The following is a 17,036-nucleotide window of genomic DNA, read 5'->3' on the forward strand; positions in this document are numbered from 1 at the left end:
TGTGGATTATTGATGATCATGTTGATGTGATGATGGTGAATACTATGATTTATTTGTGTATGGGCATGTTTTCTTGATAATGCAATGATGTGGAGATAATCAATATAATTGGGTGTTGTCCTATATATTGAGGTTGAGATTGTGAATTGTTGTCGCATTATCGAGTCCTTATACATGTCCATGCATCATAGTCGTTGTTGCTGTAAAAGGGATGACTCTTTTACTTCGAGATTATTGTAAGGCAGGTGTGAGCCCTTACAATCGATGTGCAAGTGGCATCAAAAGGTGACGACCTTGTTGAGATTTGGTACCACATGCATTTATGTGTCAATAAGTGCATATCATGACATGAGTCTTATTTGGAAATGTGATTGGAGATTGTGAATGAATATTTGTGAATTGATAATTGTTCATGATGTATATGATCGGTGATTGTTCATGATGTATATGATTGGTGGTTGTGTATGAATAACTGTGAATTGATATTTGTTCATGACACATGTAATTGGCGATCATTGATGTGAGATATTGGGGTTTGATGTAAGTATTGATATGAGAATATTATTATTGATCAAGTGCATGATGTTTAAATTGAAATATTCATGATGACTGTTATTTGGATTATGATAATGTAATACTTACCCCCAGTGGATCTGTTATGGACCACCTGCCTATCTGTATGGATGGGTAGACGTTGTGCAGGTTTAGTTGCTTGGTGAGTTCTTGTACTTGGTGGATATCGGGAGCTTTCTCCGATATCGATGTTTAGAATTAGTCGGCTCTGATCTAGGCTTCGTTGTGTCGGTCTAGATTAGTTTATTTTGGATTTTGTTATGTTTGGAGATTACCCGTTTGCTGGGATTTTTGAGATGCATCTATGTTGATGTAATTTATTTATTCATAACATGTATATTTGAATTTACTCTGGTTTATATTCCACTGCGACTGTTGAGGTTTATGTACATGTCTATCGGTTTTTGAATTTTGAATATGACGTAATCTCTATTTCTTGAATAAAAGTATTATTCGCATGTTTAATTGCTTTAATAGAAATAGGAGCGTTACACAAGCCATGAATCATCAACAACAATATCTCTTAACAACAACAACATCAATTAAACATGATTCTCAACATAATTCAACAACAACATAACACAATTCAATAATTTGAGCACAATTCACAATATAACATTTTCACATACTATGAACATGCAATTTCACCAACAACAATTCAATTATCACCAATTTCATGCATTCAAACATATCATCATAATTAAAGCACGAATTTCAACAACCATGAACAAATTATCAATTATTCAATTAAGCACTTAATGAAAAAATTACAACTAATTGATTATGGTTGAAATCTAACCCCCTTACCTCAATTAGCACAAATCCTAGCCTAAGCTTCAATTTAGCTCCTAGGATCACCACCACCTCTAGGTCTTCTCTTCTAACCCTTTTCCTCTTCTCTTCCACTTTCCCTCTCTACCTCTTTCTAAAAATCTTGTGAAATGAAAAATGAATGCTATTTTCTCTTAAGACGAGGTTTATATAGGCTATCTTCAAATGGGCTCAACCCTAATTCCTTAGTGGGCTTAACCCACCCAATCACAATTCTAAAATGTTTCTACACACTTAACGATAAAATACTAACAACGGTCACTTACCGGTTCACAACTATTTACCACACTAGTAACTTAGTAAAATAATGTTTCTCACTAAAACACTAAAAATAATTCTCACCAAAAATTATTAAATTACCCTCCCGACACAAAAATCCATGAAAATGCACCAAATGATAATTAATTACAAACAAGCACATAAAACACATATTAAAACCATTAAAAATAAATCTAACGAAAATTGGGCTGTTACATGGGGGGTATAGACCAAATTACTGCTGGAATCATTGGGGCAGGTAGAAGGTGGTAGTGGGAAGACCTTAAAGAAGCTGGCAGCAAAGAGAGTTTTTGAAACGCAAAAGAAGTCTGGTGTGTCTTTTCCGCCAAATGAGTGTGGAATCATTAAAAAGTTAGTTCTCATGGAAGAGGTAGCTGTGAAACGCAAGGCCGATGGGGAGGATTTAAGGTTACGTCAATGATAGTCCGGAATGATAAGATATTTAATGGGGTGCATTATGATGTTGATGATATTGTTGAAGAGATTAAAGTCTTATCTTGGAGGTGGCTTTTAAGTAGGACTAACAAAAATACTTGCCTTTACTATGAGTGGTGTTGGGATCCAATTTAGCAGCGCTTGCAGTTTGCTTCTGCTGTCCAGCTGATTTTTTTGTTTTTTGGTCTGGCCTGTTTGCGTGTTTCTTGCTTCTGAGTGAGCTTTGTAGCTGTGGTGATAAGGTTCTGTTGGTTTCTTGCTGCCTGGGTAGTTTTTGATGGAGGCTGCTGTTGTTTCGGCTGATGGGTGTGCAGGGTTTGGTATTGTTTGGGTGCGCAGATGGTGTAGGCGTTGGGGTTCTGCCTGTTTTTTCTGTTTGGATGGGAGCGGCTACTCCCTACTATTTTTCTGGCCAAAGTGGTGAATGCTTGTGGTTTGTGTAGCAAGTATAGCTCCACGTCATTATTGGTGTGTTGGTTTTGTTACTTTTTGGGTGGTTTTTAAGGGGTTTTTGTTTGAACCTGTCTTTTGTGGCAACTGATTTTCCCTTATATTTTTTTTCTCCCACCCGAGCTTATTAGTGCATCTCGCACGGGCTTGTTGGTTAATAATATTTTGTTGATTCAAAAAAAAGTAAAGAAAAGTTAACCCAAAAGTCATATGAGTTTCATTTGTAAAACCTTACTTATTGGATTAGGTTTGATTTTTTTTTTGAACAAGAGATTAGGTTTGAATTATATTATTGGTGAGAGTTATTGTTGATACGTTTAGTTGGATTGCATCCTTGTAAATTTCTTAACTATCCATTGTATAACATCTATAAGAAAAGAAAAGAAAATTATAATTGAAATTGTCAAATTAACTTCATACTTATAGTACTAAGAGAGTTAGCAACAAGGTTCTATATTGCGGATGCGGATGCGGTTGTTGCTGCACATCTGCTACTAGCAGTACTTTTTTTTTTATAAACGAAAAGATAAGTGAGGCATCAAGGTTAGTTTGAATAGAGTCAGATACCCCTATCATATGTCGTCTACTCATAATATATTATTAAAAAAAGGAAAATAAATATGCGCGCGCACACACACAAAAGAGGAGGACCAAACCAAAACCCTCAAAAAGTAACGAAAAGAAGAAAAAAACAAGTAAAAACAAAGAAAATAGCGCTAAAAGAAAATGTGCAGCTCAACCACCCTTGAATTCACCCTTGGACCGAGTGTTGTAGGAGTTGTGTTTGGAGAGTTGTTACTTCTGCTTCATCGTCAAATAAGGCGTAAAAGAGATGTCAACATCTTTACCTCGAATAAGATATTTCCTTACAAGATCAAGTTCCTTCTTGTAAGGAAGTTCCTTCTACAAGTAGTACTCAAAGTTATATTTTGGTAAGCAAGTTAACATCTAATTAAATAACGTTAAGAAACATCTGATGAAGAATAACGATACTTCTAACTTTCAAGTTTTCATATGCTTGACGTCAACAAACAAACATTCAATCAAAGTCCTCAACGCGTAATAATCAAAAGTTCACCATGTGAGGAATCAAAAATAAATTTCAAGGGTGAATTCACCATGGCTACTGTTGCCCCTATTAATGCTGCCCAGTTACCTCCGTCGTACCCATATGCGCCATACTCTCAGCATCCCTTCTTTCCACCATTCTATCATCAGTATCCTTTGCCATCGGGTCAACCTCAGGTAACCGTTAATGCCGTCGTTCAGCAAATGCAACAACAGCCACCAGTTCAACAACAACAGCATCAACAAGCTAGACCTACCTTCCCTCCGATACCAATGTTGTATGCTGAGTTACTCCCGACTCTATTTCTCAGAGGGCACTGCACAACCAGACAGGGCAAGCCTCCACCTGATCCGTTGCCTCCCAGGTTCCGTTCTGACCTCAAGTGTGATTTCCATCAAGGTGCTCTGGGTCATGATGTCGAAGGATGCTACGCTTTGAAGTACATTGTGAAGAAGCTCATTGATCAAGGAAAGTTAACTTTTGAGAACAATGTCCCTCATGTCCTCGACAATCCTCTTCCGAATCACGCTGCTGTAAACATGATTGAGGTATATGAGGAAGCTCCTAGACTCGATGTTCGTAACATTGCAACTCCTCTGGTGCCTCTACACATCAAGCTATGCCAAACCTCTTTGTTTGACCATGATCATGCTAGTTGCCCAGAATGCTTCCGTAATCCTTTGGGTTGTTACGTTGTTCAAAATGACATCCAGAGCTTGATGAACGACAATTATTTGACTGTCAGCGATGTCTGTGTGATTGTGCCGGTCTTTCATGATCCGCCCGTTAAGAGCATGCCTTCGAAAGAGAATGTTGAGCCTCTAGTGGTAGGCTGCCCGGACCAGTACCTTATACTTTAGAAAAGGCTATCCCTTACAAGTACAATGCTACCATGATTGAGAACATAGTAGAAGTGCCTCTGGCATCCTTGGCCATGGTGAGCAACATCGCTGAAGGAACTACAGCAGCCCTGAGAAGTGGAAGGGTCCGTCCACCGTTGTTCCAAAAGAAAGCAGCTACACCTACCACCCCACCCATTGACAAAGCAACTCTGACCGATGTTTCTCCTGTTACTAGAGGTGCGAGCCAACAAAGCCAGTCTATAGAGGATTCCAATCTAGATGAAATTTTGAGGATAATCAAGAGAAGTGACTACAAGATTGTAGATCAGCCGCTGCAAACCCCGTCAAAGATATCCGTCCTGTCACTGCTCCTGAGTTCCGAAGCTCACAGGAACACCCTTTTGAAAATATTGGAACAAGCCTATGTTGATCACGAGGTCACTGTGGATCACTTCGGCAGCATAGTTGGAAATATTACTGCTTGCAATAACCTGTGGTTCAGTGAGGAGGAGCTGCCTGAAGCAGGAAAATATCACAATCTGGCTTTACATATCTCTGTGAATTGCAAGTCCGACATGCTATCAAACGTGTTGGTGGACACTGGCTCATCCCTGAATGTGATGCCTAAATCGACTCTAGATCAGTTAAGCTATCGAGAGACTCCTCTGAGAAGAAGTACTTTTCTGGTAAAAGCCTTTGACGGATCCCGTAAGAATGTTCTTGGGGAGATAGATCTGCTAATGACTATCGGTCCTGAAACCTTTCTGATCACATTCCAGGTTATGGACATCAATGCTTCTTATAGCTGTCTCCTGGGAAGACCATGGATACACGATGCTGGTGCAGTAACCTCTACCCTGCATCAGAAATTGAAGTTTGTAAAGAATGGAAAGCTTGTTACAATCCATGGAGAAGAAGCATATTTGGTTAGCCAGCTATCGTCTTTCTCCTGCATTGAAGCAGGATCTGCTGAAGGAACTACCTTTCAAGGTTTGACTATTGAAGGTACGGAGCTCAAGAAGACTGGGACTGCTATGGCTTCTTTAAAAGACGCTCAGAAGGCTGTTCAAGAAGGACAAGCTGTCGGCTGGGGCAAGTTAATACAACTCCGCGAGAATAAGCACAAAGAAGGTCTCGGGTTTTCCCCAACTTCAGGAGTCTCCACAGGAACCTTCTACAGTGATGGGTTTGTCAATGCAATTACTAAAGAGGCGACTGGATTTGGTCCTAGGACTGTGTTTGTTATACCAGGAGGCATTGCGAGAGATTGGGATGCCATCGACATTCCTTCAATCATGCATGTTTCCGAGTAATGTGTCTTGTTGCTAAAGTGTTTTGTTTTTCAAAAATAACAATCCTCTCGCTCTGCCCGAAGCGAAAGTGATATTTTCTGTAAGGGCATGTTTGTTTCGGCATCGCCGTTATTAATAAAAATCGTTGTTTCTTTCACGACTTTTATTTTTAGTGCTTTTTTCCTTGGAAATAATGGTAATGCCAGAAAAAACCAAAACATCTTTATTTTTCTTATTAATTTCAAAAATCTGCATAAAAACCTCTTTCTAAAATCATCCAACCATTTTACACAGATTAAGCCATAGTAAACCCGTTGGGCACAGTAACCCTACGTTTCCTCCGAATTTTGAATTCCCGGTGTATGAAGCCGAAGATGAAGAAGGTGATGACATACCATATGAGATCACTCGACTTCTCGAGCAAAAAAGGAAAGCCATTCAGCCTCACCAGGAAGAGATTGAGCTTATCAACCTAGGTACCGAAGAGAACAAGCGAGAAATCAAGGTCGGTGCTGCTCTAGAGGAAGGGGTTAAAAAGAAGATCATCCAGCTCCTCCGAGAATACCTGGATATTTTTGCATGGTCGTATGAAGATATGCCAGGTCTAGATCCTAAGATTGTGGAACATCGGATCCCAACAAAGCCTGAATGTCCTCCCATCAGGCAGAAATTGAGAAGGACTCATCCAGATATGACTCTCAAGATTAAGAGTGAGGTTCAAAAGCAGATTGATGCGGGTTTTCTCATGACAGTCGAGTATCCTGAATGGGTTGCCAATATTGTACCTGTGCCAAAGAAGGATGGAAAAGTCCGGATGTGTGTTGACTTCAGAGACCTGACACAAAGCCAGTCCAAAAGACAACTTCCCATTTCATATTGATGTGCTTGTTGATAATACTGCTCAGTCCAAGGTATTCTCCTTCATGGATGGTTTCTCTGGTTACAATCAGATCAAAATATCCCCTGAAGATAGAGAAAAGGCGTCTTTCATCACCCCCTGGGGTACTTTCTGCTACAAAGTGATGCCGTTCGGCCTAATAAATGCTGGTGCTACCTACCAAAGAGGAATGACTACTCTGTTTCATGACATGATTCACAAAGAAGTCGAAGTATATGTGGACGACATGATTGTGAAGTCAAAAGATGAGGAGCAACATGTCGAATACTTGACAAAAATGTTCGAAAGGTTGAGAAAGTACAAGCTTCGATTGAACCCTAACAAATGTACGTTCGGCGTCAGATCTGGAAAGTTACTAGGCTTCATTGTCAGCCAAAAGGGCATTGAAGTCGACCCTGATAAAGTCCGGGCCATCCGAGAAATGCCAGCCCCTCAAACCGAGAAACAAGTCAGAGGTTTCCTCGGGCGTTTGAATTACATCTCTCGATTCATATCTCACATGACCGCAACCTGCGGCCCGATCTTCAAGCTACTCAGGAAGAATCAGCCTATTGTATGGAACGATGAATGCCAAGGAGCTTTTGATAGCATCAAGAATTACCTGCTGGAACCACCTATCCTTGTCCCACCCGTGGAAGGAAGGCCTTTGATTATGTATTTGTCAGTGTTTGACGAATCCGTGGGATGCGTACTTGGTCAACAAGATGAGACTGGAAAGAAAGAACATGCTATCTACTATCTGAGCAAGAAGTTCACCGACTGTGAAACTCGGTATATGATGCTTGAAAAGACTTGTTGTGCTCTGGCCTGGGCCGCCAAACGCCTGCGTCACTATTTGGTGAATCATAAAACTTGGTTGATATCCAGAATGGATCCGATAAAGTATATCTTTGAGAAAGCTGCTGTTACTGGAAAGATTGCACGCTGGCAGATGCTCTTGTCTGAATATGATATTGTGTTCAAAACTCAAAAGGCAATCAAAGGTAGCATTCTTGTTGATCACCTTGCCTATCAACCGCTCGATGAGTATCAGCCGACTAAGTTCGATTTCCCCGATGAAGAGATCATGTATTTGAAATCAAAAGACTGCGACGAACCGTTGATTGGTGAAGGTCCAGATCCCAATAGCAAGTGGGGATTAGTCTTTGATGGTGCTGTCAATGCTTATGGTAAAGGAATCGAGGCAGTCATTGTATCTCCGCAAGGGCATCACATTCCTTTTACCACCCGGATTCTGTTCGAATGTACAAACAATATGGCTGAGTATGAAGCATGTATCTTTGGGATCGAGGAAACAATTGACATGAGAATCAAACACCTCGACATCTATGGAGATTCTGCACTTGTCATCAACCAGATAAAGGGCGAATGGGAGACTCACCATGCCAAGTTGATTCCTTACCGTGATTACGCGAGACGTTTGCTGACATATTTTACAAAGGTTGAGTTGCACCATATCCCTCGTGATGAGAACCAAATGGCTGATGCTCTTGCTACTCTATCCTCCATGTTTCGAGTAAACCATTGGAATGATGTGCCAATAATCAAAGTGCAACGCCTTGAAAGACCTTCGCATGTGTTCGCTATTGGGGATGTGATCGATCAGACTGGTGAAAATGTGGTTGACAATAAACCTTGGTACTACGACATCAAGCAGTTCTTGCTAAGCCGTGAGTATCCACCAGGTGCTTCCAACAGGGACAAGAAGACCCTGAGAAGATTGGCCAGTAGATTCCTGTTAGCTGGAGATGTTCTGTACAAAAGAAACTACGACATGGTATTGTTAAGATGTGTTGATGAACACGAAGCGGAGTAGTTAATGCATGACGTACATGACGGTACCTTCGGGACCCATGCTACAGGGCATACTATGTCAAGAAAGTTGTTACGAGCAGGTTACTACTGGATGACCATGGAGCATGATTGCTACCAACACGCCAGAAAGTGCCATAAATGTCAAATCTATGCTGATAAGATTCATGTGCCTCCGCACGCTCTCAATGTTATTTCATCCCCATGGCCGTTCATCATGTGGGGCATCGACATGATTGGAAGAATTGAACCGAAGGCTTCAAACGGTCATCGTTTCATCTTAGTGGCAATTGACTACTTCACCAAATGGGTTGAAGCGGCATCTTATACCAATGTAACTAAGCAAGTGGTAGCCAAGTTCATCAGGAATCTAACCTGAACAACAATGTGGTGCAAGCTCTTTATGAAGAATTCAAAATTGAGCATCATAACTCGTCTCCTTATAGGCCTCAGATGAATGGTGCAGTTGAGGCAGCCAATAAGAATATCAAGAAGATTGTCCAGAAAATGGTAACTACCTACAAAGATTGGCATGAGATATTGCCCTATGCTCTGCATGGCTACCGTACTACAGTGCGCAGTTCAACCGGGGCAACCCCTTTCTCTCTGGTATATGGTATGGAAGCAGTTCTTCCTTTGGAAGTGGAGATCCCATCTCTCCGTGTGATCATGGAAGCAAAGTTATCCGAGGCTTAATGGTGCCAAAGCGGGTATGATCAGTTGAACCTGGTTGAGGAAAAACGTATGGATGCCATGGCTCGTGGACAGTCATATCAAGCAAGAATGAAGACTGCCTTCGACAAGAGAGTCCGTCCTCGAGAATTCAAGGAAGGTGAACTTGTATTGAAAAGGAGGATAAGTCAGCAACCCGACCCAAGGGGCAAGTGGACGCCTAACTATGAAGGTCCTTATGTTGTCAAGAAGGCCTTCTCCGGTGGTGCTTTAATTCTTACACATATGGATGGTGTAGAACTTCCAAATCCTGTGAATGCTGATATAGTCAAGAAATACTTTGCCTAGATATATGAAAAGAACAGCGTGGTAGGTCGAAAACCCGAAAGGGCGACCTAGGCAAAAATGCGCTTCGCGGTGGATCAAAAACCCGAAAGGGCGGTCCAGGCAAAAATAAGGGACAAAAAAAAAAAAAACAAATATGAAAAGCTCGCTGAGATTGTACGCAACTCAGGCAAGAATGAGCGTCTCGATGAGCCGAAAACCCGGAAGGGCAGTTCATGCAAAAATGAGATTGAAACAAAAGGCAAGTAACTATATCTGGCCAACTACCATCCCCTTGGGGCATCTGCAGCTGTTAATGACCATCTTCATCAGAAGCTTCTGTGCTTGCGAATTCAAAGTTTCTAGGAAATGTAGTGGTTACTGTGTTCAATGTACCACCAACCAATAAAATTACCATTTTCCAAGCTTTGTAAATCCGTGGAGTCACGCCTTCGGCTGACCACCACTCTTATACATCAATTTGAGCCTTTGCTTTTGTTTGAAACTCTACTTTCTTTCTACTTTCAAAGCTATGTACAAAATATTTTCTTTCTATTTTGATAATGACCATGCTTGAAACAAACATCTTGAAAATTGAAAAGGTTTTTGTCTATTTTGAAAGCAAACCTGAGCAACAGGGTACATTCAAACGAAACATGCATAAGCGAGTGTATGTTGATGTCTATTTCGATATGTGTTACAAGCAGACTCTTCCCCAGGATAGTCTGTGGTCAATGGCAAAAATGAAAAAACAGAATAAAAATGCATGAAAAATGAATAGGCTCGCTAAGTTGAAAACCCGAAAGGGCGACTTAGGCAAAAATGAGCACCCCGCTGGATTGACAACCCGAAAGGGCAGTTCAGGCAAAAATGGGGCAAGGAAAAGAGTTTATTTCCCTGGTGGATCGAAAACCCGAAAGGGCGATCTAGGCAAAAATGGGATGCAACAAAAATGAAAAAATGACATGCAAAAAGCATTGACCACAGATGCAATATCCACAGTACACCCAGCACTGAAATGCCCAACAATGATGGCATCATCCCCAGTAGAGTCTTCCGAGATTCTATCCCCAGCAAGTTGCATAGCTATCTGCCCTCAGCCATGGTTCCGATACGTCTCCCAACGACGTTATCTCCAAAGAGGATTTCCAGGAATGTGTAATATAGCACGAGCCACTACGTGCCCAATACTCCAATGACTTGTCTGTCTCTGCGAAACTGTGTCTACAAACTGCCAACAGTCATGCATTGCAAGCATTCATACATGCATAATCATGCATACTACGTGCCCATACATTTAATAAAACTGTTATATCATCCATACATATTGCATTTCCAATATCAGCATCAGTCTCAATTCAATACTCATGTCAGGTTCTCTGTCAAAATCTTGTGAGCCAATAATATTGGTCAATCTCTACCTTTCAAATCAAATCGACGTCAAGTCAATTTCAATCTATATTTTGTCAAAAAAAACTAATCCCCAGTGAATCTGTTTCTGTTCGGTCAAGTGGCTAGTTCAAGTCCAAGAACAGCTTGTACCTGTCTATCTGTTTCTGTTCGGTCAAGTGGCTAGTTCAAATCCAAGAGCAGCTTGCACCTGTCTGTTTGTTTATGTCTCCAGTGGAGTAACCAGTTCGCATCCAAGAACAAGCTCGCACCTGTCTATTTGCCTTTGCTTTCGGTTGAGTGGCTAGTTCAAATCCAAGAACAGCTCGTACCTGTCTATGTGTCTATGATTTTGGTCGAGTGACCAGTTCGAATCCAAGAACAACTCGCACCTGTCTGTCTGCCTTTATTCCCGGTCAAGTGCCCAGCTCAATCCAAGAGCAGCTTGTACCCGTCAATTTGCTTCTAGTTTTCTGTCTACCCTGTTATCTGTTATCTTGTCAATGTCTACTAGTCCCGCAATGGATACGACATCTTTTGTTAGTTCCAACTCTCGTTTGTCTTGCATTCATAATCCAAATGTTGCATGGCATTCATGATATTTGAAAGTGTACAAGCGTATTTTTACGTCCAAAAATAGTGCAAATGTTGATATTTAAGTGTCTTCGTCCCGTCAAGCCAAAGACTCCGTCTCTTGACCCTCCGGACAAAGAAACTCAAATAGGGGCAGCTGTTATACCCTGATTTTGGACCTAAAAATACTCATTCAAATTTCTTTTTTCAACACTGATATTTGTCAATTTACTGTTGTTTTACTCTGAACCTTTACTCTCTTATCATCTGCATATTTTACTGTCTTTGCCTCGCAGTTTTTATCAATCATGTTTTTATCATTATTTTTTCTTGCATAAAGTCATCCAAAGTGTCTTTCTTGCATTACAAGTCATTTAAAAAGTCTCTCTGAATCATTGCATTACTTTTCTTGCATTTTATTTCAAATATTTGCAAAATCATACAAAAGGGTATTTTGGTCATTTCTGCATTGGAACCCATTTCAGTCCCTGCATTTGTCTCTGAGTCTTTTCAACTTGCCTGTATAAGTCATTGTTAAATCTTTGTTTAAAATCATTTCAAAAAAGTTGCATCTGAGTCAGTTTTAAGTCAATTTAGTCCCTAGGGGGCATTTTGGTCTTTTTCTGTCAAAATTTCGGCAGAGAGGTATTTTAAAATACCTCATTTTTGTATTTGGTTCATTTTAGTCCTTTTGTTGATTTTAATTTTAGGCTTCACTTTACGTTTTTTCCAAATTACCAATTTTAGTCCAATTTTATTTTTAATTGCATTCTGGTCCCTCAAACAGTTTCCAGAATTGCATTTTGGTCCAAAACTTTTTAAATTTGCTTTTTATTCCTTTTTTCTTATTTGCTGTTTAGTCCTTCAAGTTTCTTATTTTGCAAAAAGGTCCCAAGTTCATTTTTTAGCCCAAGGCCGAGCTATTTTTATCCAGGACAGATGTCACCTTTTCATTGGATTCCAGGCACACTTGGCAGCCTATAAAAGGCCCATTCAATGCACAAGTCAAGAAAAAAAAGAGATCCACAGAATCAGCGACACATCACCAAAAACAGAATCACAGTTTCTCTCTCCATTCAGTTAGATCAAAACAGAAAATCACCAAGAACATTCAAAAACCCTAATTCACCAATCCATCAAAATTCATCAGAATTCAACAATTTTTCTTTGATTTCTTTACAGTTTTCAGTGATTCATCACTGAATCATCATCATTGAACCATTTCCTTCGCAATTCCAGCGCGAATTCATCACCATCAGTGACGAACTCAAGCACGATCACGAAGGATCTGAGAAGAGAAAGAAGATGAAGAAGAATTGAACCGGTACCAGCAAAGAAGAAGAGCACCGATTTATTTTCGGTTTCAAGTCAGAAAATCAACAAACAGAATCAAATCGAAGATTTCCGAAGATTTCCTCTCAAAATCTCCAATCAAAACCACAGGTAAACACATAAACTTCATCTTTCTTGCTTAAAAACAACAACGAAGACGAATCAAATGTAGATCTGTGAAGTTTTAACGGTTTCATTCAAAAACAACTAAAAAAAACTTAAAGAAAATTTTCGAAAACCGTGAAATAGATTCTCAGATCTACGTTGATTCGAGCTTTGCATGCAAAATCCAGTGCCAGATTCGTGCTCAGAACAAAAAAGGATTTCCAAATATGTAAAAAAAATTGAAATCGGAGAAACTTGCTCAACTCTGGCGGCGGCGCCGCCACCCTTGGGCGGCCGGCCACCACGCCGGAGAGGCAAGCTTCACCGGAGAAGATGAAGATCATCTTCATTTTCCAGAATCCGGCGAGGATGAGAGAAGAGAGAAGTGAGAGCTTCTCTCACTAGGATGAGAGAAGAGAGAGGCGAGAAAAGAGGAGCTTAGAGAGAGAAAGATTTGGTGCAAGTGAATAAACCGGCGCATTAGGCTTTTATATAGAGCGCTAGAACGGACCAGTTCAAGACCGGTCCAATCCCCTGCGTTGTGAGCCTTTAGATCTAGGGTTTGGGATCTTGGATCAATCCAACGATCCCTGAGCGTCCCTGTGAGATATGTATCCATTGGTGTTGGGCTTGGGCCTTTCCATTTCGTTTTTCTGAGTTTTCTTGTTTTTTTTTGCTACCTGCACCTTATTTTCCTGCTATATGAACCTCTATTTGTTCTAAAAGTTTCCTAAAAAAATTCTATATGTTTCTTGTTGCATTTTTGACATTTTTTTGTGATATTTCTACCTGTTTAAAATGGTAAAAAAATATATGTGATATTTTCTTGATTAATTTGTTCTTTTTGGTCTAAGTTTGTGAATTTCTTGTCATATTTTCTTCATAAAATTTTGGCATATGATGTGAATGATTGATGTGCAATTTCATGATGAATATATCCCTGATTATATGTGTGTTTTACTGTTGGTCTGATGTGTGTTTTCATTCCTTTATTTTTGCCAATAATATGTGTTTTTTTGTGAAAGAAAAAGTGTAAAATATCCCTATGAATGTGTTATAATGCTTGGCTTGAATGTGTCCTTGTTATCCTCACATTATAGCTTAAAATCAAACCTCTTTAAAATTGCTATGATGAGAGAATTATAGGTCATGTGCATGTCTAAGTGTTATAACAAATTTTAGGTATATTTTGCCATTTTATTTCACTTCATTGCTCTTTTCTTTTTTGCTATCCTATTCAATATTGTTTACTTTTTCTTACCATTTTATGCCTTATATTACTAACCATTTCATTTCATGTTTCATCCATCTCATGAGCATCTTACCTTTTTCATCTCAATTTCTCATAGTTTAGGCATTTTTACCTTTTAATTTCTATGTTAAAATGTCATGTAATATTTTAGGTAGTTTAAATTTCCTTTTAATTTCTTGCAAAACCATAGAATGTAAATTAGGGAAAATGTAAAGGACAATGGACTCTCTATAGTGATGTACACCGACACAAGCACCGACACGCACACACGTTGTATGTTTACCGCTTTAGATGTATGCTTAGGAAACACGATACTTAGAAAAATATCAATTTTCCAAAATAAGTAAATTCCATCACTTGAAATTTTTTTCCTAATAAACCTTGGAGTCAAAACTCCATTGAATTTTCCCTTTATTTTCTTAATCAAACTCAAATGAACTCTAATTCCAACTTAGACCCTTTCTAATAATAATTGAACCAACCATTCACCATTTTCTTCTCTCATGCCTTTACGGCCTCTTTATCTTCTTCAAAACCATTTTCCAAAACTTAAAATCAATCAAACACACCAAAAACATTTTTTGAAAGAGAACTACATGGAGTTTGATCCCTTAAAAGGGTATGTAGGCAAGAAGTCAAAACCTTTCCAAGTCCAATAAAAATAAAATCCCAAACATTTTCTCCCCCCATTCTTAACATAAACAACTTCCTTTCCAATAAATAAGCATAAAAGTAAAGCGTAGACATAAAATTAGGAAAACGGTTCCTATAGAGTACTATAGTCGTTGCGGGTGCCTAACACCTTCCCGTAACGAAAACGATCCCTGAACTTAGAGTTTCTAAGGGTTTTCTCAATTTTGCCCTTCCCAAGAAAAAATAGAGAATATCAAAGATTGAAAGGTTCAAGCCTAATTAATGACTTGATACCCCAAAATCGTGATAACAGGGATCTCTTTTCCGACCCATGATCTTTATGCCGATGACATTCTAATTTTTGTATTGCATCAAAGAAAAACATCTGATGCTTGATGCAAATTTTTAATTATTATTTTGAGGCTTCGATGCAGTTGATTAGCCTTCTTAAGAGCAAATTTTATACAAGAGCTATGACTAATCGTCGCACTACTATGCTATCTAGTATGTTGGGGTTCACTGAAGGGGCCATTCCGTTTAATTACTTGGGATGTCCTATCTTCAAACACAAACCGAAATGTGTCCACTTCCAAGCTATTGTTGATAAAATAAAGGTGAAAATGGCTACTTGGAATGGTTCTTTGTTATCTATTATGGGTCGTGTGCAGCTAATAAAATCCATTATTCACGGCATGCTAGTTTATTCGTTTCATGTTTATCAATGGCCTATGAGGTAGTTGAAGACGCTAGACGCCTGGATAAAAAAATTATTTGGAGCGGAGATATTTATACCAAGAAATTGTGTATGGTGGCTCGGAAACGGCTTTGTGTGCCTTGGGAGAAGGGTGGCTTAGACATAAATTCCACCTGTGATATTAACGCCAACTTATTATTAAGGTTAAGTTGTAGATGCTATGCTAATGATTCCCAGTGGTGTCTTCTTTTTTAGAATCGGTTCTTTGTGGCTAGTAGGCCACTCCACCGTCATTTCAACTCTTCGGTTTGGTCGGGCATCCGCAAGCATATGGACACTATAATTGGTAACTCTATGTATATTTTTGGTAGTGGTGATCATATTAATGTGAGGACCGACAATTGGCTAGGTGAGACCTTGTTATTGCTTCTTGATCTCCCTGTTGCGCTAGCTCCCTCTCTTTATGGGAAAGTTTCTTCTTTGATGACAAATGGGAAGTGGGATTTTCCGCTAGTGTTTCTCTCTTTTCCTCTCATACCGTTGCCATATCAGCTGGTTTGGTTGCACTCTATTGACGGTGATCTTTCGTCAAAGCAAACTTTTGCATTTCTTCGCCCTTCTGCGGCCGCTCTTCCTTGGGCAACCCTTATTTGGCGTTTTAGTATCCTTCCTTGCACTCTTTTATTTTTTGGCGCTTGATGCACGATAAGATGCCTACTGATGAGAATATTCGAAGGCGTTTGTACGGTGGTTTCTATATGTGTTCTTTGCATGAGGAATTTTGAAACTTCGGTTCACCTATTTCTTCATTGTCCTTTTGCTTCACATATTTGGATTTGGTTAGGTGATCAGTTGAACCATCGTATTAGCACAAATTCAGTTCTTTCTACCCTTTCTTGTGTCCCAGTTAGCGGCAACTCCCAAGTCCGGGACCTGTTTATTTCAGGTGTTATCCACACGTTTCACACCATATGGCTTGTCCGGAACTCCATGCGCTTCAACGGTTGAAAAGCTTCGCTCTTGGCAGCCAAGGCTAATATTTCTACTATGGTCACCATGTCCGGTCATGCTTCGAATGGTCACTGCCTTCCTACTACCTTCGATATTAGTCACTTGGATAGGTTTCATATTTCCCCCTTTTTCCGATGTTTTAAGGATATTGAGATGATTGTTTGGAAGCCTCCTACTCATCCTTACATCAAGGTCAACACTAATCATTCTCTTCATAATTCTAATGCTGCTTGTGGGAGAATTTTTCGTGATCAATATGGAGCCTTCATGGGCGGTTTCTCGGCCAATATTGGTGTTTTCTCGGTTTTTGAGGCTGAAATCATGCGTTTCATTATTTCTATCGAAATGGCAGCTAGGCATCATTGGAGGTTTCTTTGGATTGAGGGTGACTCTACTAGTGCTCTTTTTGCTTTTTCCATGTCTTCTTTGATTCCTATTCGGTGGCGGAACCGTTGGCACAACTGTTTTTCTCTTGGCATGCAGGTGTTTTCCTCTCACATCTTCTGCGAAGGAAATGGTTGCACGGACAAGCTTTCCAGTCACGATCATTTAGTTACTGATGTGGTTTAG

General features: G+C 39.7%; 1 protein-coding gene across 1 annotated transcript; it reads left to right on the top strand.

The window, feature by feature from the left end:
• The first annotated feature begins 16,502 nt into the window (after positions 1 to 16,502).
• LOC112422103 (uncharacterized) lies at positions 16,503 to 17,036 on the top strand. Its single transcript, XM_024784848.1, has one exon. It carries the CDS (start codon positions 16,503 to 16,505, stop codon positions 17,034 to 17,036), a length of 534 nt encoding a protein of 177 aa, XP_024640616.1.

This window comes from Medicago truncatula, chromosome 5 (assembly GCF_003473485.1).
Source record: "Medicago truncatula cultivar Jemalong A17 chromosome 5, MtrunA17r5.0-ANR, whole genome shotgun sequence".
NCBI lineage: Eukaryota > Viridiplantae > Streptophyta > Magnoliopsida > Fabales > Fabaceae > Medicago > Medicago truncatula.